At 38.9% G+C, this 21,080-nt stretch overlaps 1 protein-coding gene across 1 annotated transcript; it reads left to right on the top strand.

Annotated features, from left to right (window-relative positions):
* Nucleotides 1-1,807: 1,807 nt before the first annotated feature.
* On the top strand, nt 1,808-19,080 carry LOC139464881 (uncharacterized). The gene is made up of 6 exons (XM_071246453.1): nt 1,808-2,206; nt 8,945-9,072; nt 10,533-11,549; nt 12,466-13,131; nt 16,794-16,956; nt 18,112-19,080. Exons 2-6 carry the CDS (start codon nt 8,964-8,966, stop codon nt 18,452-18,454), a joined length of 2,298 nt encoding a protein of 765 aa, XP_071102554.1. The 5' UTR covers nt 1,808-2,206; nt 8,945-8,963; the 3' UTR covers nt 18,455-19,080.
* Nucleotides 19,081-21,080: the final 2,000 nt, after the last annotated feature.

Here is a 21,080-nt window from a genome sequence, read left to right as displayed (position 1 = left end):
GCAGGTAGCACATGTCTTTGATCTTCAGTAAGGAAGCTGGCACTGGAGACACATGAACTAAATCTACTTGCTTCAGTGTATGTCTTTTTATAACTAGAAACAAGTACGATTAAATGACACTCCCAGATCTGTAAAGTTCATATTTCATTATACAAAGTGGATGGTAGATTAGACATGGACTCAAATGAAATTAACGACAATGAAATACTTGTATTCAGGAAAAAGTATTATGCATAATTATTCATCTGTATCCAGTGCTACGTTTTATGTATAATTGTTCATCTGTATCCAGTGCTACCTTTTATGTATAATTGTTCATCTGTATCCAGTGCTACCTATTATGTATAATTGTTCATCTGTATCCAGTGCTACGTGTTATGCATAATTGTTCATCTGTATCCAGTGCTACCTATTAAGTATAATTGTTCATCTGTATCCAGTGCTACGTGTTATGCATAATTGTTCATCTGTATTCATTGATGCGTCTTATGTATATATGATCATCGATTTTCAATGATACATATTATGTATAATTGTTCATCTGTATCCAGTGCTACGTGTTATGTATAATTGTTCATCTGTATTCATTGATACGTCTTATGTATAATTGTCATCGATTATCAATGATACATATTATCTGTATTCAGTGATACGCACTATGATAATGATTCACCAATACTTTTCAACATCTGACAAACCAGTGATTCATATTTTAAGCAAGGTCCAACGCCGGATGATACGTGTCGTGTGGCTGGAATTTTCACGGTCAATCAAGGTATATTATATCAATTTGGAAACTCAAACTTCAAGTTGACAATATATTTTGTTTCATAATCCAATCATTAAACAAAAAGCTGTCAGTTGGCCGCCTGACCACGTGACAAGATACATCATTGACATCAGCCCACTACCCTGACCACATTCTACAATTGATAGTTATGTAGTTCTATTTCAACACAAGAAGTGATATCAATTTCCTTCACAGTGAAGTGAAATAATCAATTACCTTCAACATGAAGTGGCATATGAATGTGATATCACCAGTTTCCTACTCATGGATGTAATATCAACAATTACTAACACGATGAAGTGATGTCATTAATTACCAACACCATGTAGTAATATCATCAATTACCAACAGCATGAAGTGTTATCATCACTAACCAACAGCTTGAAGTGATATCGTCAGTTTCCTACACATGGATGTAATATCAACAAATACTAATACGTTGAAGGGATAAAATCAATTACCAACACCATGAAGTAATATCATCTGTTTCCTACACATCGATGTAATATCAACAATTACTAACACGATGAAGTGATATCATCAACTACCAACACCATGAATGGATATCATCAGTTTCCTACACGTGGATGTAATATGAACAATTACCAACACGATGAAGTGATATCATCAACTACCAACACCATGAATGGATATCATCAGTTTCCTACACGTTGATGTAATATCAAAAATTACTAACACGATGAAGTGATATCATCAAATACCAACACCATGAAGGGATATCGTCAATTTCCAGCATCTCAAAGGGATGTCATCAATTTACGACTGATTATGAATAATGTCAATTATAACAAACACGCCGTTGCTAACAAAGCTATGCGCCAGCTGAAGGAAGCTCAATGCAACTGCATGTACATAGCGACAAGTGACAATGGATTGGTCTGTGAGAGCGATGACGTGTACGTCGATATGCAACCAACACAAAGTTCTATCCCAACATATAACTGGCCCATCCTTGTAGAATCGATAGTGCCCGGATGTAGCCAGGGAACTCACGTTTGACACTTAACACTGGTGAACCTTCAAGTCTACTTTTAACGCGACGCTGTGGTTCATGGAGAATCCTGGTGGTCTTGGTCGCTTGTCAGTGGTATATTGAGTACTGTTTTCAATCTATAGGCTTTACATGCTATTCGTGAAAGTGTAAAACGGTCCCGATCTGGATTATTGAAGATTTAAAAGGAAACATTAGGAAACCGTCATGAGAGGAGAAACCAAAAGATTTTTTCTTGAAAAGTATGTGGAATCGTGATAACCAATCTCCAAGGAACTGTAGAAGACTGGATTACGAGCACGTGTGCCTCTGTGAATAATTCTAAAAGATTGGAATTACCAACAAAAGCATAGATTTGAAATTACCCTGAAGAACGCAATCCTTTCGTTTTGAACACCTTTAAAGTAAGTACAAGTGAACCATCCAATCATCCAATATAGTACATGTGTATCAAACATTTTATTTTGCATGTTCATGTTAAATTATATTTGTATCAAAACTCGAATATGATTCAACAGTATCGCGAATACAAAATTCATTTTCAAAATATTCTAAAAAACAAGAAATATGTTACTTTGCATTCAGACCTTCGATACAACGATGTCTACTTAGTGTAAGTACTTAATAGCATTGCAAAACCAGTCGGAATGCGTACCCAAATCTATAAGGTTGCAAAATGAAATGCGAAGCATGTAAATCGTCTGGAGGTTTCGCTGGGTATCCATACTTTCCTGTAGTAAAATCTCTGTCCGACATTTGAATTTAACGTTGAATCGGTTCTAGTCTACATGCGTTGATCATATTTATTAGAACAACTTTTGATTGTCGGCGTTGTACTATCCAGTCAGTTCAGTTGTCACTGAAGCATATGACGTCACTTACTGTGTCTTGAAAGTATAGCATGTTTGAATACTCGAAGGGATTTCAACACGCTGGAAGCAAATGTAGCACATCCCTCGCATTATCTCCTACTAATCGTTGCTATTGTAATGCTTCCTTTGCATTAGCTTCTACCAAACATTGCTCAATTAGTGCTTCCATATCAGTAGTTACAACCAAGTGTTCCTGTGTTAGTGCTTCTCTTGTATTAGCAACAACAAAGCATTGCTTTTATTAGTGAATCCTTTGCATTAGTTACAACCAAGCGTTGCTCTTTTAGTGCTTCTTGTGTGTTAGTTGCAACCAAGCGTTACTACTACAGTGCTTCTCTTGTATTAGCTACAAAGAAGCCTTGTTATTTTAGTGCTTTCTTTGCATAAGTCACAACAGAGCGTTGCTCTTTTAGTGCTTCTCTTGCATTAGTTCCAACCAAGCGTTTCTATTCTAGTGCTTCCTTTGCATTAGCTTCTACCAAACATTGCTCTTTAAGTGCTTCCCTATCAGTAGTTACAACCATGTGATGCTGTTTTCGTGCTTCCCTCGCATTAGTTACAACCAAGGGTAGCTTTTTCAGTGCTTCCCTTGCATTTGTTCCTACCAAGCTTTGGTGGTTTATTGATAGGACCGCTATATAAGTTAATGTCGCTTCTCAGCTCACACATTTCAAATTTAATCAAATTCGTTATTTATCTTATATTTAAATTCCTTTCTTTTTCAATTGTGCCGGCGTTCTTTTCCACTGGTTTACCCACGTGACCTAGAAATAAAAGAGACCGGTTAAACCGCCTCATCTGAACTATATCTAAAACTGTGCATAAAGAGTGAAACAACACACGTAGCAGTCAACTAGACAACAACAACAATAATAATAATAATCAACATCATCATCATCCTCTTGTGAAGCATGTCAAGATTCATGATGGAAACAAGGCATTCCACAGTTTTATTACACTAGCTAAGTATGCGGGACAATCATGTCAGTGTTGATTTTGTTGATGGTTCTGTACTACTGGACTGTACAGAAATGTGTGTCAACCAAGCGAAGTGCCATATAAAATCGGTTTTTCAAGGAGAGGCTATCTGAACGACCACTGCATCGAGTTTATATGCAGTGTGTTGAGTTGTTCAACAACCCCGCAGAGTCCTTCCCTTGGATGAAATCGACTGGCCTGAAAGGTGAAACAGAAGGCTTTCTCTTTGTTGTTCAGGGCCAGTCACTTCCCTCTCGAAACCGTCCATGTGTGATTTTGCATAAAAATGTAAATATGAAATGTCGAAGTATGCAATGAATTGAATGAGACTGCCCAACACATTGTCAGTGGATGCCCATATTTGGAACAAACACAGTGTCTGAAGCTACATGATGGAGTGGTTCGATCCTTTTATTACCATCTTCGCCATGCTGTCCAGGCCAACAAACCTGATCTTGTCCTTTTTTCTAAATCCAATGAAATCATTTATATTGTTGAATTTCCTGTCCCTTTTGAGAAGTCCCATTCGCTGTCTGAGCTTGACTGTACAGGATCACACAAACCGTCTTTTGCTGCATTTTTAATCTATAAATAATAATTATGATAAAGATAATAACAATGCACTAAGAAGCACTTATGCCTCTCCAAGCTCGGCGATGTGGTACTCTGGAAGACAGTTAACATCATGCCACCCAACATTGTGTAGTTGATAATATTGATTAGCTTTAAAGTGTTTAGATGTACTTGTTTCAGTTTGCATAATTCACCTCAGATACATTGATCCTTCCTAACCTCTGTTTTAGATAGATTCATCTCGTCACGGAGCGCTTCTATTTCTACCCGATATCCCAGCTAGGAATGCTCTAAATTTTGTTTACCGAGCAATATCTTCGCGCTGGGTTGGGGTATGTCATACATTAACAGTTGTATGAATGGTAGACTGATTATCAGTACTGTTTGTCGGTTATGAACTTACGTACAATCTTTCCCTCTCTTCATCCTCCACGTGTCCTATCAAAATGACATAAGCAATGAAGATTTGTTCTGAAGATTTCATAGATTTATACCAGCAGTTCGTTGATTGCAATCACAAACATATCATAACCGTAAACAGAAACGCATGAAAGAAGCCTCTGCCTGGAGAAATGGGGGACAAAAAAGTGGAAGAGTGTATTGGTTTTATCCGATATTAGCATATTGGATGAAATAATTTTTTGAACAGAGACTTTGTGATACAAGGCAGAATTTCATCAAAACTCAGAATTCAACCATGAAATTAACAACGTTAGGACTGACCTCGCTTCTGTTGTAAGAGGGGGTCTTAAGTTATCTGACATCAAAATTAACCATGTCGAAAGAAAAGCATCTAAAACAGAATCTAAAGTTGGTGATGTTATTGCCACACGTCCATCAAAGGACGATAAACATACCATCCTTAAGACAAAGTCTAAGCTTAATACGCCTAGAAATGTAAGGATGTTTATATTATACCATACACTACTTCCAGTCAGTTACGTCAAATGCAGAACTTGAGAACCATAATTAAAACATTTGGCGAGGATAAGGAGGACAACAGAGTCATGCCAGGGACCAAACAACGCTTAAACAGACAACTACGAGGAAAGACAACGTTCAAGTAGCCATGATAAACGTCAGTCACGCTCGACTGGTCAGTATAATTGTTTTTAACAACGAGCAATGAGGACGCGACGATAACCGACACCAAGACGACTGGTAACAACCATGTCTACCACGAGTAAATGGAAATAGTCGAGGAAGAGGTCGTTGGGGATTTCGGGTAGGAAATAGGTATCTAACGGTTTGGGGAATGTTACTGACTGGAATGAAGATTCCACCAGGAAAGACGGAGATGTGCATGTTTATCGGAAAAGTTCTTTGACATTGAAGATGTCGCCGAAACATACCTCAATGTTGAACATCGTGTAATGGTACCTTGATATGTATGGTTCTTACAAAGCGGAACTAACATTCTTCGAAAAGCAAAATGTTCTTCATGTGGAATCGAAATTTCGAGTTTTTTTAAATATACTTGACACAACGAGAAAATAATCGAAATAACGAGAAAGTAATGGAAAGAATGAGAAAATAATCGAAACAACGAGAAAAGAATCGAGTTTTTGAGATAAACTTGAAATAACGAGAAAATATGCAAAGTAACGATACAAAAAATCGTTATTTCGAGCAAATTCTAGAAATAACGAGAATATAATCAAAGTAACGAGAAAATACTCGAAATGCCGAGAAAATAAAGGAATTCAAAGGAAATTTCGATTTAAAAAAATAAATTAATGCTAACTAAGTGGCACCATTAGGCTTTCGTAGAAGTGCACGTCACAATGTTAATGTCCGGTAACTTGAGATGCTCCCAGCAAAACACTTATGCGGTGTTACCCAATTTCGTTAAGAAACCGGACTGTTCGGGAATCTACCTGGTGATCAGTGCACGTGGCCCCTGTACAGTCCCAGTGTTGTGGAGGACGAGGTGCATGTTGCTATCCAATTCATGACGATTTTCGGTTTAATTTTTGTCAACACGCATCTTAAATAAACCCATCTTTTATATTTTTTCACTTTTAGAACATTTTAAAATCATGTCTAATGTCCAGTAACGATATGCAAAATGAATGTTTTTTAGCCAAAATGTCTTTAATTAGTTTGAAACGTCGTAGGAACCTGTTTAGTATTAATGCATAAATAGTTGTACATAATTTACTAATAATATTCTGTCATATTTCCATTAGGAATGGCTAATTTATAAATATAATAATATGTACTATGTACTATGAGGCTTACATATAATACACGCCCGTGGGAAAATTCTGTTTTTGACTGGAAGAAAAGAGGGATGACTTCAGCTTTTCAAATAGTCAATTTCATGTCGAGCAATATTCCACAAGCTCCCGCCTTTGGTGTTCACACTTCACAAGGTTTGAGGAACAATCGAACTTACCTTTTCTCTGAAGTTATCAAAGGGCCTTCATACAACAGGTGTTTGATCAGGGTTTAAAATTCAAAACCTTAGCAAAGCTTCAACAAGTTATATGATAGGCGATGTGAAGGACATTTCCAAATTTGTCGCATCAGTGACCATAATGGTGGATATATCCGATACACTTCCCTATATTAACTTGTATGGTTACAATGTGTGAAGGCCATTTCTGGTGTCGCCCGTCGTGATATTGCTGTAAAGCTACGTAAAACAATACTCACTCACTCACTCGTTCACTCACTCACTTGTACTTTGTGTTCGGATGTTTGTTCAAGTGAACAATTGACTTGTCTTTGTAAGTGTTTGTGATAGTGCCACCTTTTCGCGAACACCTGCTATCATCACCATTATATAGTGATCAATAAACACATGCTTATGAAACAGTCGGATTCGTACAATGGACTCGGCTTTCAGCAGAAAGTTCTCGTGATTACGAATATTTGGTAGATTTAAACTGTATTTTGCAATGAATGAAAAGCTGTGACGGGACATCGATTTGTACGAGAGCCCCAATTGCTTTCCGTTGTAGGAGGATGTGTTAGCATCTTGCAGGGATCAAATATTTGTATCTACTGAAACAGATATTATCAATAAACAATGCAAATAATGACACAGTTGTTTGGAACACATAATATAGAACTTAAACTAAGACACCCCAAGAATATTTGAAAATGGATCATATAAAAAAAATCAGTTGTCTGGCTTAAAAATTAATGTAGATAAGACAATAGCAATATGGATAGGCTAAAAAGCGGGTAGCAATGATCGGTTATGTCAAGATTTACAAATAGAATGGCACAATAAGGAATTTGAAGTACTAGGAATTATGTTTAATCCAAACTCAGGTGAACTCTGGATAATCAATACAAAAGAAGTAATAAATAGATTGCTTGCAAATTGGAGAAAAAGAAATAATAGAAAGAAAAAACAGTCATAAAAACTTACAATTTTGTCTCAAAAATTAAAAAGACAAAATATAAAAGATCACATTGACAAGAAAATCTGAGGAGGGTGGATAACGCATGGTTAACATTAGAGCCTTTATTGACGCACTAAAACTATCTACTCTTAGATACTCTTTTAAATCTAACAACCAAAACCCAACCCCCCCAAAAAAAAACCAACAACAAAAAACAAAACAACAAAAAAAAAAAAAAAAAAAAAAAAAATAAAATAAAAGCACCCCCCCCCCCGCAAAAAAAAACAAAAAAAAAAACAACAAAAAAAACAACCCCCCCCCCCCCCAACCCCCCCCCCAAAAAAACAACAACAACAACCCCCCCCCCCAAAAAAAAAAAAAAAAAAAAAACCCAACAAAACAACAAAACACCAAACACCCCAAAACAAAAAAAACCCACAAAACTAAACTATACAAAAACAAAAAAACAGTTTATGGCTTTCGAAACCTTGACACAACAGACTTTCTTGAAATCAATGTACTTTCATGCTGTGCATAGATGTTGCAATGCCCTCATTTGCAGTGCCTTTTGTAGATAATCAACGAACCGGTTTTTAACCATTGAATCCATTTGAAAAGTACGAGCTATTGTATTGCTCTCTGTGAGAAGACAGTATGGTTTGAGGCTAATCATATTTACCAGTCTGTTAACAGAGAGAACCAGACAATATACACCATAAAGTAAATAATTACAATTACTCAACACACCTGAGTCATCTTTACGAAACATATTTGTTCCGTCTATATATATAATTAGATTCACGAAATTCAAACATATTTGCTCCTCGGCAATGCAGCATATAATATCATTTCTACATATATCCACATATAGTCGGATTCGTACAACGGACTCTGCTTTTAGCAAAGATTTCATTCGGCAATGGATGATGTTTTTCTTGTGTATAATTCAGTGGTAAATCATCTCGCGTGAAATTCTAAAACATGATCTCAAAAACTGATATTATGTCTTCCCGGAAATTGCGGGAAGAAATATAATGTCCTCATGTTTTACAAAACCAAAATGAATATTTCTAGATAAAATGTGTCGTTGGTTCCCTTGAATCGTTGGCAGGGGTCAGGGTCAGTTAAAGGGTCAGTTAAAGGGTCAGTTAAAGAATACTTCGTTTTAAGCAACCTACATCTGTGCCTTCAGCAAGCATAAGCATGTATAGATGTTTTGTGTGCGACGAAAGCCAGGGTGAATGGATTTGAGGAAAGGCCTCTCAAAATATATTATTATAAACACAATCTATACAAGATTTTATCAGATACATGGAAAAAATACAGTATTGTTGTTTGTAAGTAAACTTTTGATATATTTTAGATTCGTCAACACTACAACGATGGAGTCGCTGCTGTTAGTGATTGTAAGCAGCTATTTGCTGCAGGGACCGATGAGCCGGGTACTTCCACCGACAGAGGCGGCAACAGCTCTGCCCATCAACATCACTGGTTAGTGGACACGTGGGAAAAAAACAGTGTATATGTTGTCGTTCGCTAGGAGTGCTAGGTTAACGCAGAAACAATGGTGACATCAGTACTGAACATATTAAAGCACAGCTTAAGCTCCAGCCAATACACAGTCCCGCTGGAACTGCATGTACCCAGAGGCTTACGGGGCTTACACAGTAGAAAGAGGAAAATGCCGTTTGCGCGATCCGTTCACTATAGATACACAGATATACTAATCGTAGAACTGGAATATGGTCCCTGCTCTTAGATATGAAGAAGGCTCGTGGGAGTACTTATCGAGATAAAAGGAACAGTTGGGACAACAACAGGGCTTGTCTGTACCTTTATATAACGACATAATACTGTCGTTCTCGTCTGTAATTATAGGTAAATTGAAATATAGTGTTTTTGTTATGTTAGAAATATGAAATACGGGCATAGAGAAACATTGTTATATTTTCAAGTATAGTGGTTTTATTGTCTCCGTAATGTTTTTTTGATTTAGAGTCCAAAAAAAGTAAAACGCGTATATGGTGTTTTTATTGTGTCCAAAAGAAGTAAAACGCGTATATGGTGTTTTTATTGTCCACAATAAGTAAAACGGGTATATGGTGGTTTTATTGTGTCCACAATAAGTAAAACACGTATATGGTGGTTTCATTGTGTCCACAATAAGTAAAACGCGTATATGGTGGTTTCATTGTGTCCACAATAAGTAAAACGGGTATATGGTGGTTTTATTGTGTCCACAATAAGTAAAACACGTATATGGTGGTTTCATTGTGTCCAAAATAAGTAAAACGTGTATATGGTGGTTTCACTGTGTCCACAATAAGTAAAACGGGTATATGGTGGTTTCATTGCGTCCACAATAAGTAAAACGGGTATATGTCGGTTTCATTGTGTAAGTAATAAATGCAACGGGTATGGAGTGGCTTTATGTGTCTGTAATGAGTATATAGAGGTATTCAATGCCAATTTGCCAAAAGGGTTGCTTTGGCAAACAGAAACAATTGTCACCTTATGTCTGTCGTAAGCATATCTGTTTGTAGAAACAATGATTGCGTTGCGTCAGTTATCGGCAATACGGCACATTGAAATAATTTCAGTCAGTATATAGGAAAAGGGATTATTGTGATAGTGAATCGGCAGGGACACTTGCAGAACACGGAGTCTGAGGAATTGTGTGATTTACATTAGGCACATACAAGAATTAAAACACTTTAATTGATACTATACTATTGATACTACTAAATGTCAACAAGAAAGGATGAAAGCACATTAAATATAGGTGGCTCATACAAATTACCCGCTCATGAATTTGATTAAACGTTATTATAAGAGCTTTACATTTCTTTAACATTCTTTTCCCATTTTGCTTAAAACTCGAGTCTGAAGAATTGGTTTTAGGCGTTATCTTTCCACTATTCGCCATTCTTATTCTAACCTATGACATTCAGCTGAGCCAGAAACGACCTCTGAACCGGAAACAACAGCTGAACCTGAGACAACCTCCGAACCGGAAACCACAGCAGAGGCCGAGACAAGCGCAAAACCCGAAACAACTTCCGAACCGGAAACCACAGCAGAGGCCGAGACAAGCGCAGAACCCGAAACCACAGCAGAGGCCTTGACAATCGCAGAACCCGAAACAACCTCCGAACCGGAAACCACAGCAGAGGCCGAGACAAGCGCAGAACCCGAAACAACTTCCGAACCGGAAACCACAGCAGAGGCCGAGACAAGCGCAGAACCCGAAACAACCTCCGAACCGGAAACCACAGCAGAGGCCGAGACAAGTGCAGAACCCGAAACAACCTCTGAACCGGAAACCACAGCAGAGGCCGAGACAAGCGCAGAACCCGAAACCACAGCAGAGGCCTTGACAAGCGCAGAACCCGAAACAACCTCCGAACCGGAAACCACAGCAGAGGCCGAGACAATCGCAGAACCCGAAACAACCTCTGAACCGGAAACCACAGCAGAGGCCGAGACAAGCGCAGAAGCCGAAACAACCTCCGAACCGGAAACCACAGCAGAGGCCGAGACAAGCGCAGAAGCCGAAACAACCTCCGAACCGGAAACCACAGCAGAGGCCTTGACAAGCGCAGAGCCCGAAACATCCTCCGAACCGGAAACCACAGCAGAGGCCGAGACAAGCGCAGAACCCGAAACAACTTCCGAACCGGAAACCACAGCAGAGGCCGAGACAAGCGCAGAAGCCGAAACAACCTCCGAACCGGAAACCACAGCAGAGACCGAGACAAGCGCAGAACCCGAAACAACCTCCGAACCGGAAACCACAGCAGAGGCCGAGACAAGCGCAGAACCCGAAACAACCTCCGAACCGGAAACGTCGGGGGAGCCTGAGATAACCAGTGAACCTGTGAGTGAAAAGGAGGCGGTTCCTGAAACGAGACCATCAGTGGCAGAAATTGTCATTCCTCCATTTGCTCTCATGGTGGTTATAATATTCGGTAAGTAAAACAATACGGAATAGATAGCCTAGGAATGCATAGCGTATATGTATTACAGATGGAAGCGAATAAGGGAACAATGAAAAATATAGGGAAATTAGCTTTACTGTCAGTATATTTGAAATAGCGCACATACAAATTCTACACATGTAAGCATCAAATGTCGGTATCTGGTGTGTCCCCCATGTCTACGGTTAACATCTGGTAGACAAAGCTGGGAACCTATGACAGCATATACCTCTTCTGAATCTAAAGCTCGGTGTTCCTTTATTCATTTTCATCAGTATATTTTGAGGCATTCCCTTTTCTACACGTCCTCTGAAGTTCACAAACCTCGAAAAGAAAATCATCGGTTTGACGCATTTTGTCCGGGTTCATGTAATGTTAAATCACTGTGGCAATTAGAATGTCGAATGAACTTCATATTCTGAAACACAAAGAGCTTACTCCTGTATAAATCAGTAAGTATCTTTGATGTTTTTATGTAGTGTTGAAAACGCCTCATCCTTCTTAATTCTGTTTGAAACAAATGGTTATATTATAATTGCAAATATTACAGGGAAAACCTCAGGCTTTGAAAAGTCCGTTTATCCCTTCGTACGACGTTTAGTTCACAAGTGGGTAAAACACAATTAATAGTCCATCTCAAGGGCTTGTTAGATGTAGTTCACATTGATCAATATAAATGACCCATTTCCATGTTTCTATGTCTTGTATCCATTAAACTGTTTATACATACGAAACGTATACAGCATATATTTAGATTACAGTCCAGGGGGAGGATACTTTATGAGGATATGGGACTAATTATATTTGGGATCTTGTATCATTCTTGGGATATGTCTTCAAATGATTATATCTAATTATAAGAATGTACATCAAATGTCAATCATGACTTGACCTAATCTTCCTGCAGGTCTCGTGTTCCTCGTGGTAAAGGCGCGTTTCACAGCCGTTCCTTCCACTCTAGTCAGCATGGGTAAAACCGCTATGAGAGCAATGTGGCTTCAAAGGGCCAAAGTATCCTGTGAACTGAAACCAAAAATCATCAGCATGGAGAATAACAACCAGGAAAAACTCGTGAAGGATGCCGACGACGAATTCCTTACACCCTTTGACATTGAGGTCATCGGTAGCCTCAGAACCTCCCACAACCGACCACAGGAACTAATTCGAATCGCACTTCCGGCAGTACTCTCCCTTGCTCTTTGTCCTCTGACTCTGTACCTCTATGAACCCTTCACCTTGTTTCTGTGGCCCAAAGACCAATACGCAACTCCTCCTGACATCAACGACGCCATTGCCTGTTTTCTAGCTCCTGCTGGACTGGTGTATGCAACATCGTTTGGCTTTGCCTTCCAGTCAGCTCTCAACAAGCAGCACGAGATCCTCACTAAGATGACAGGGGAGATGAGCATGATAGATCACATAGCAACATTTACTACAAAGATTCGACTGCCCAACAAGAAGCTGAGGCTTGATATCTACCGGGCAATAAAAGCTGAGGCTATATTCATGGTATTGCAACTTCTGGACAGGGATCCATCATCCTATGTCAACAAACCTAAGGAAGACGTGAGAGGTAGGATACTTCAAAGACTTTTATAAAATAATACGTGTGCTTCTTATCCTAAATACCGTGGTTGTATTAGTAACTCATTGATTATTGTGATCCAGTTGTTTGTGTGTTTGTTGTTTAACGCCGCACTCAGCAATTTACAGCTATATGACGGCGGTCTGTAATGATAGACATCATACCAAATCCCAGTTATACATGTATTCCCCCACTCAGAAACAATATACTGTCTGCGAGCCGACCAACGACGAGCGCCAGGCAGGGGTAAAAACAAGTACCATATTTAAACGTCTTTTGGTATGATGCGGTTTGGGATAGAACCACCGACATCCGCTCTACGAACATACATTCTATCCACTGCAATATGTACAATTGAAGTAATCAACGTTTCTGATACCTTCCCGTATATAAAGGCCATATACATTTAAATACACTTGGTGATTGTCTTGTGCTGCGGATATTGTGGGATGATGGAATCCTTATTAGTTAGTGTGACCGTCTCCGTGGTCTAGTGGTAGAGCGTCTGCCTGGGTAGCGGAAGGTCGGGGATTTGATCCCTGGTCGCGTCATACCAACAGACTTTCAAAGATGGTACTTCCAGTTACCCTGCCTGGCGCCCTGCATTTTAGGGTTCAAAAAAGGCTGGTCGGTTCGGAATCAGTATATAGTACTTTGTCTGAGTGGGGTATAAATGTTATCTTAGTAGGCTGGCACTATATATTACGCATTAGTTCGGACTAGTACAAGCAGTCACACACGTACATGCACGTCGCTCTATAAGTGCAATAATCTTGGCCTCGACGTTAAACCCCATTTCACCTCACCACCTCATTAGTTTGTGATAAGATGTTCATGAGAAGTTGAAAAATGCACAATCTTTACGATTTGCCTTCGAATTCCAGTGATATCTCGATGCTGTAATAAGTATATGGTAGCAAATCCATATTAATGACTGCCGTTTATGTGAAAACATGTTTGATGTCATAACGGTCGATACATAAATTCATTCTGAAAATGAATGCACGATACATCTTGTAGTCTGGCAACACCAATACGCCATCAGAATATCCAATACAAAATGACAGATAAACAATCACGGGTGGAACAGTAGCATTAACATGTTACCCTGTTATCCTGCTAAACTATCATGGTAAAGTTACCTTCTCATCGATTACAGCAGAACACATTGGTTTGTTTGAATACGAACACCGTTATACAAAACATCAGAAACCTTGCGCCCTCCCTTTATCAGAAAGCAAAGAACAAAACAACTATTAAATGAACTGCATCCAAAATATACCGAACAAAAGGTTACTTTTGTTCAATATGTTTTGGGGTATGTTTTGGGAGTGAAAACTGAGCACACCATTTCATGAAAGTATCCACAAAAATATTCATGATCCTTAACATTTTTCTGTTCAATGCACAAACATGGAAATCACGTAATTCACGTAGTTTGCTGTGCGATAAACAAATGTCTTGGCATGGACATGTTAAAGCATCAATGAACCAAGTTTCGCATTGTTAGTATTTCAATATGAAATCACAGATGCGTACCATGTGGGGCAATTGTCGCCAAACACCTCGTTTCTGCGACGCTTTTTGGTAGTGCATTTACAAAACTATTAGTTAAGGGCACTGTTTGGACGTGTAAAGACAACAACAAACACAACAACAACAATAAAGCATTCAATATTGTCATTGAACAGGAATACGTACACTAAGGTACTATTGTACAATGTTGATGCAACTGTCAACAACTTTCAATTCAAACGCAACGGCAACAAAACAACTTAATGAGCATGTGCATTGCGGTATTATGATTCACTTGACGTGTCTAAGATTTATTTCTCCAGAGACAATGCAGCCGTGCGTTTTAACGTTGTCCATAATATGAATATTTCTTGAACTTTTAACCCCCTGTCCATGATTACAGCCTATTTGGAACTCTGATCGCTGCCTTAATTTCTTTGTCCCCTCATGATAATAAATCTATATTCTTTCACTAAAACCAGACACATGTGTTATGTACGATATGGGCATGCCTCAGTCAACACGGTGTCAACAGCACTGATGTTCCACCTAATGTTTAGTGATCGATATCAATCATTGAACACTCTGGCCCACCAGCCCTGATTTATATGTTATTGATGTTTGGTTTCCAGGTATACCCGATATTCTTGTTGATTTCCCATATAACTGCATTATGGCTATCATAGAATTGAATTGATATTTCATTAGAAAATCGAGCTGATCATGCCAATAAGTCTGACACTCTATTCCCATGTGTGTAATCTAAGTGATCGATGTGGACGTTCAAAGAACACATTTTGCTGTATGTCGTAGGGTCATTTGCGGAGCACTATACAGCTTAGAATATCAATACTGTTTATTTATCGTTTAAAACTTTTGCAAGAAGCGCGGACTCCTGGTAAGTGTTTCAGCGTCTGAGACAAAGTGCTTAGCCTACAAGGTTTTCGAGCGGCATGGTTGAAGTGCTTGTCAAGTGGTGTTTTGTTTGAAAGGCCTTGGTTACAAAATAATCTTTAACTTTTTAGAAGGTTGGCAATATTGCTGAAACGTTGCCCATGCAACGACAAATTTTAATTTACGTGATATCTATAATTATAGACCAGTAGCTGTAACAAATCTCAACACAGTCGGTGGCCATAACCATGGACCTAACTTAGGTCCGTGACAACACGCAGCTTTGAGTATTGACCCCTACTACGCTATGAACAAGAATTACTTTTGTCAGCATATGTTCGATAATGCAATAATTATTGCTTTGAAAGACAACAATGATTTAAAGATTTAACTTTTTATCTATTACGTCCAAAAGAAAGCAACATTAACGTTTTAGCGTCGCCCTGGATTTTTACAATCATGATGATACCATAAATCTGTCCATTATTATCGGCTACTAGTTCTTATGTCACATATCCTCAGTGACGGAGTGATGTGGTTTAACTCTCGAGGATCCGGAAATCAAGACATATACCATAACACCCTGAAAGCGTTTTGGCCAGGCATGTCCCTACACAAAACGCAGCCTGACGAGACCCTGGAATAACCCAGAGCTCATAGTGAAAATAACAGTTGCCGTTACCGTCTTCGTCGCGCATCTTCAACACGTTTACCATTATAATAGTTACTATCAATACAACGTAATGGTTCGAAATATTAACATATCCAGTTGAAGATAAAACTGAACTTAGATAGTGTGAAATTTGAAAGTTGTGGGTTTTACCGTCATGACATTAAGTCGCTATTTTTAAAATATACACGACACGTCTGAAGTACACAGGCTAATTTATGCTGCAGCAAGAGGGTTAATGCTTTCTCTTCTGGGGTATGTCCAAGAAGGGTTGAGTTAATTTCCATGAATATATGTAATACATTCATTATAACATATATTGAATCATTTCCGATTCTGCGTTTTTATGGCACGAATGTTAGTAAATGTAGGTTTTTATTTCAAACACTGAAACAATACCGGGTCTAATCTTTTGTATTATAAACGTCGTTGTTCCATAAGTCGCGTGTAAACTCTAATGGGAGAATGGTGTTGACGGTAATTGCACTGCGAAATGCGACATACTTTGCACTGTGTACAAAAAAACCCAGAAAGATTATGTCTGAATCACTCGTTTTTGTTGTTGTTTCAGTCAAAATTTGGTCTGTAGTAGACATTCTGCGACAAGTGGATACGGACAGTAAGCACCACGTGGACAGAGTGCTACTCGAAAAAATAATCAGCAACATCATATTTCTCAACAGCGTTTGTTCCGACCGGATGGGTATTCTTCACGCACGGATACATCCGCTGAAGTAAGTACCCCTGTGGATATATCAGGTCCAATGTCGTTCTGATCGATTCAGCTGCACAATCACAAATATGAGTGAGTGAGATATTACGTCACTTTAGCATTACCTCGGCAACTACACGGGCTTCACATAGTACGCCTGTGGTCAATCGAAAACCCGGTCGATGCAAAAGCAAAACTCCATGCACTCCACTGAACTACTCCACTACACCTCTCCTCACTCATTGAATCAAGTCCGTATATGCATATTCACAAAATACGCATATAGCAAACATGACTTGTTCATGTCCAAACATATAAATGATTCATATAACGCCCATATATAACGCCTTGGCAACCATTACTGTCAGCTGAAGTTGACGTTATTGAATATGTCATCCAACCTAATGAAAGTGACTGTCGGAAATCTAAGATGAAATTATCGTTAAACAAATATGATTAAAATTTGCATGGACCCTCTGTTTCACAATTCGAAAAATATTAGGTTTTACAATGATATTGATAATGTAAGTATGTACACTTCATCAATCCGCCAAACCGTATATCATTTAGTTCATAGCATGAGGCAGTTTAAGACAGTTTAAGGCAAATCATTATGCTGATGAAATGCGATTCTCTTCGTTTCGGTTTATGGCAGGTGCGCTTGTTTCTTCTTAATTTCCTTCTGATAATATATGAATTAGTAGTCAGCATTACATATCATTAAACGTTTTTATACTCCTTTGAATACAAGTATTGACATTTCTCGGCAAATCCAATGACAACCTCATATGCTGATGAAAAACGCAAATGGAAGGCATTGCAGGAACATTGCATAAACAAGTTCAGCTACAGTCAAACACCATTGTGCCGAACTTAAAGGGACCTACGTAATACGAGTTGCCCGAGGTTCGACAAGAATGAATATGCAGCGACCAAGCTTTTACTTCGAAGCAACCATAAGTTCGACACATCAAACACAACGATAAAATAGTCTTTTCTCCACGTCAGAGTTCTTTTTTTCATATTTAGCGTATCATTACTTTATCAAGCATATTCAGGGCACCTGTATGATATAACACTACACAAATGCTTAGCTCTATAAATGTTCTCTCATTCTTTTCACTGTACACATTTCTCTCTGGCCATTTCACTCTGCGAACATTACTTCTTCCTTCAGATGGGCGTTCCTGGAGACACTGGGCTTCTTCTCCTTCATAGGAATCCTTCTTCTCCACGCATACTCCTACCGCATGGAACTTGTCATGTGCATCATCACCGTCTTCTCCATCAGCATGCTGTGCTACGTCGTGTCTGACCTCGACTCGCCATTCAGCGGCTTCTTCAGGGTCGATCTCTCCGTCTTGGAGGTGGTCATCGAGAGGCTGGCTGCCATGTACGAGCTGGCGAAGATGGGACACAGCAACTTGGTCTTCTATCCGGAGAAACAACCAACTAGCGTTAACAAAGCCTCGGAGTATACGAAAAAGAAATCCGACAGGGAGAGAGTCCAAGCATGGTAACGCAGTATGTCATGACGTCATTACCATTTCGTAAGAATAGACAGAATAAACATCAGCCCATGATTTTGGAGATGGGAATACAATGATTTTGTTGATACATAAAGTGAAACTGTGCCGTGCTGGAAAATCAATAACGTGCACGTACAATTCAATTTGTAAAGACTGGAAACGACTGGCCTGTTACAGCTGGCATTCTGTAGATGTGTAGTATGTTAAATACTGACTAGAGATCCACTAGAAAGGGCATCGAGCAGGCTTAAACCAGTGTCGCCGTCTACACGCTGAGTGTCTACTTCCATTATGGAATACATCAGTACTTCACGTTATAGGTTCCATGTGCCCTTTCATCCAGCTTGTTGGTGTCATAGAACAAAACATTGTATTGTGACATTTTAACAAAGGGATTGTGCGAGTATTGTGTTGTGTTAAAATGTAAAATGTGGCCGACGGTATGTGCACATCCTTAGCAGATTTTACTTGTAGAAATGAAAGGCATCAACTCATATGGAAGATGCAAGGAGGATTTCTCCGGCGTGGAAGTAAACACTCACAATCAGTTGAATAGATTGATACAACAGAGAGAGAGAGAGAGAGAGAGAGAGAGAGAGAGAGAGAGAGAGAGAGAGAGAGAGAGAGAGAGTTTATTTACTTACTTGTCACGCGTTACAGTTGTCAAAATTAATAGTATTTCTTGTCGTGATAACGCTGCCTTGTTGCGGCGTTGAAGTAAGGACTGTATGTATCTGATGTGACGTGGTAGTCGGTAAGACGTATCATCTATGGAAGGGGTGTCATGAGTCTGTGTTCAAAGCGAAGGTATGCCTGTATATGATGAGAGGTAGGAGACAGAAGATAACCTTATGTAGAACATACGTAAAAGGTTATGTAACTCATGACAGCACTTTCAGAACGCAGAGTTTCACAATGAACTATATATTTGATGTAATACTGCAGTAATTTTGAATACTCTTCTTGTAATACCTCGCATATTGAGGTAAATACATTTGTATATGTTTGTTGATAGACTGTTACAATGTGTGTATAATTCATATACGTCTTAACGCCACCCATCATCACACTGACTGTCATATGGAAAAGATATTCTATGTTATTCATTTGATTAGAACGATGCTTTCTTTGTAAATACACTTTAAAAACTGGGGTTTTTTTTGGCCTTTGTGTATTGGTTATCATATATTACCACTACCAATATACTATTACCTATTATGCTAAATACTCTCTTGTAGAAATACGCCTATAGGAAAGATAGGTTGGATCTCAATTGCCCTTGAAGATTCAATGTGAATTCTTGATGATATATATTGTCGGACGAATTATGCGCGTATTTGAGAGGCTTATCTTTCCCCATCGCCTAAACACATTTGTCCCCCATTTTACCCCACGTTCTGGATTCGAGTTGCTCACGTCCGAGAACAATCAGAAAGGACAAGGACAACACAATAATTAATAGGACACCCCATTGGAGCAAACAACAGAACAAAACAAAAGACGTTGTTTTTCTCGTAGAATTAAAAATAACATCCTCAATGAATTCGGTAAAGAGGTATTTTTTCTGTGTCGTGAATCTCGATTCATACGCACAAACAAAAGGAATAGGCCAGATAACAACGTGCCAGCTGATGTCACACTGAAGCAAGAAAGAGTTCTTCACTGGATTTGTTATCAGTCGAGGGTACTTGTCATCTTCGGCAGAACACAAGCTGTGTCGTCACAGACGGCACACAAATCAAACTTGGAAGTAAGACTTGGGAAAATGCTTCTCGGCGTTTTTAAATGAGCTTAGGCCATCTGGTGTGTGTTTCTCATCTTGCCCCGGTCTCGCAGTGACCATACTCCTACGAACCGACTATCCGTCGGACATTGTTTCCTAGGATTTTCAGTCCCAGAAAATGATACCTCCGTTAGTGTCCTCGGACATTCAGTACCAAGTAACAATGCCCCAGGGCTACTAATACTAAGGAAGGGCTACTAATACTAAGGAATCAATGCCCTTGACTAGACTTGACTAATGTCATATAAGTGTCGTTTATGTTCTTGTACATAATGTCCCATTCCTTCCTATAAAACAAATGTCAGTGCTAACTAATTCTTCGAGGTGTATCTTAGACATTCAGATGTTTAGATACATTAATTGAAATTAAAATAGCTATGTATTCATAGCTCACAGAGAGTTCTGCAGCATTAATGACAACACACGGTGATACATCAGTACAGGTATATAAGTACACGTGGTAAAATACTTTGTCAGCTGTCGGTGTTTCAGCCTCCCATTAAACCAATGTATAGTTTGTAACTCATTCATCCTTTACTTTTAATTATCGGCAGAGCATATATTCATTTGCATTTCCATAAACCCACCATAACAAAATATATTAAATTGTCCTAGAAACCTATAATAGCACAAATTGACCTTAAAATCATCTTACTGAAAACACCTCCTGTCAGTGGGGTTTAGTGTTCCGTTTCTTTTAACCATGATTCTTTCCTCTCAATGTTGCCGGTGTCGTCAAAGGTATCAAAATGAAAATAAATTCAGTCCACAACGCTGAAAATGCGGTATAAAATGTATTTCAGAAATGAGAAAGCATACATATGCATGGATGAC

This window comes from Haliotis cracherodii, unplaced genomic scaffold (genome assembly GCF_022045235.1).
Source record: "Haliotis cracherodii isolate W230 unplaced genomic scaffold, xgHalCrac1.p SCAF_1, whole genome shotgun sequence".
NCBI classification, from domain to species: domain Eukaryota; kingdom Metazoa; phylum Mollusca; class Gastropoda; order Lepetellida; family Haliotidae; genus Haliotis; species Haliotis cracherodii.
Note: the sequence above shows the minus strand (reverse complement) of the source record. Positions and strands in the feature narration are given on the sequence as shown.

Excerpts from the sequence above, each read along its gene's own strand:
- LOC139464881 (XM_071246453.1), top strand. The coding sequence starts at position 8,964 with ATGGAGTCGCTGCTGTTAGTGATTGTAAGCAGCTATTTGCTGCAGGGA. Across the intron at positions 11,550-12,465 it reads CATGGTGGTTATAATATTCG|GTCTCGTGTTCCTCGTGGTA; the intron begins GTAAGTAAAACA and ends ATCTTCCTGCAG. Across the intron at positions 16,957-18,111 it reads GCACGGATACATCCGCTGAA|ATGGGCGTTCCTGGAGACAC; the intron begins GTAAGTACCCCT and ends TTCTTCCTTCAG.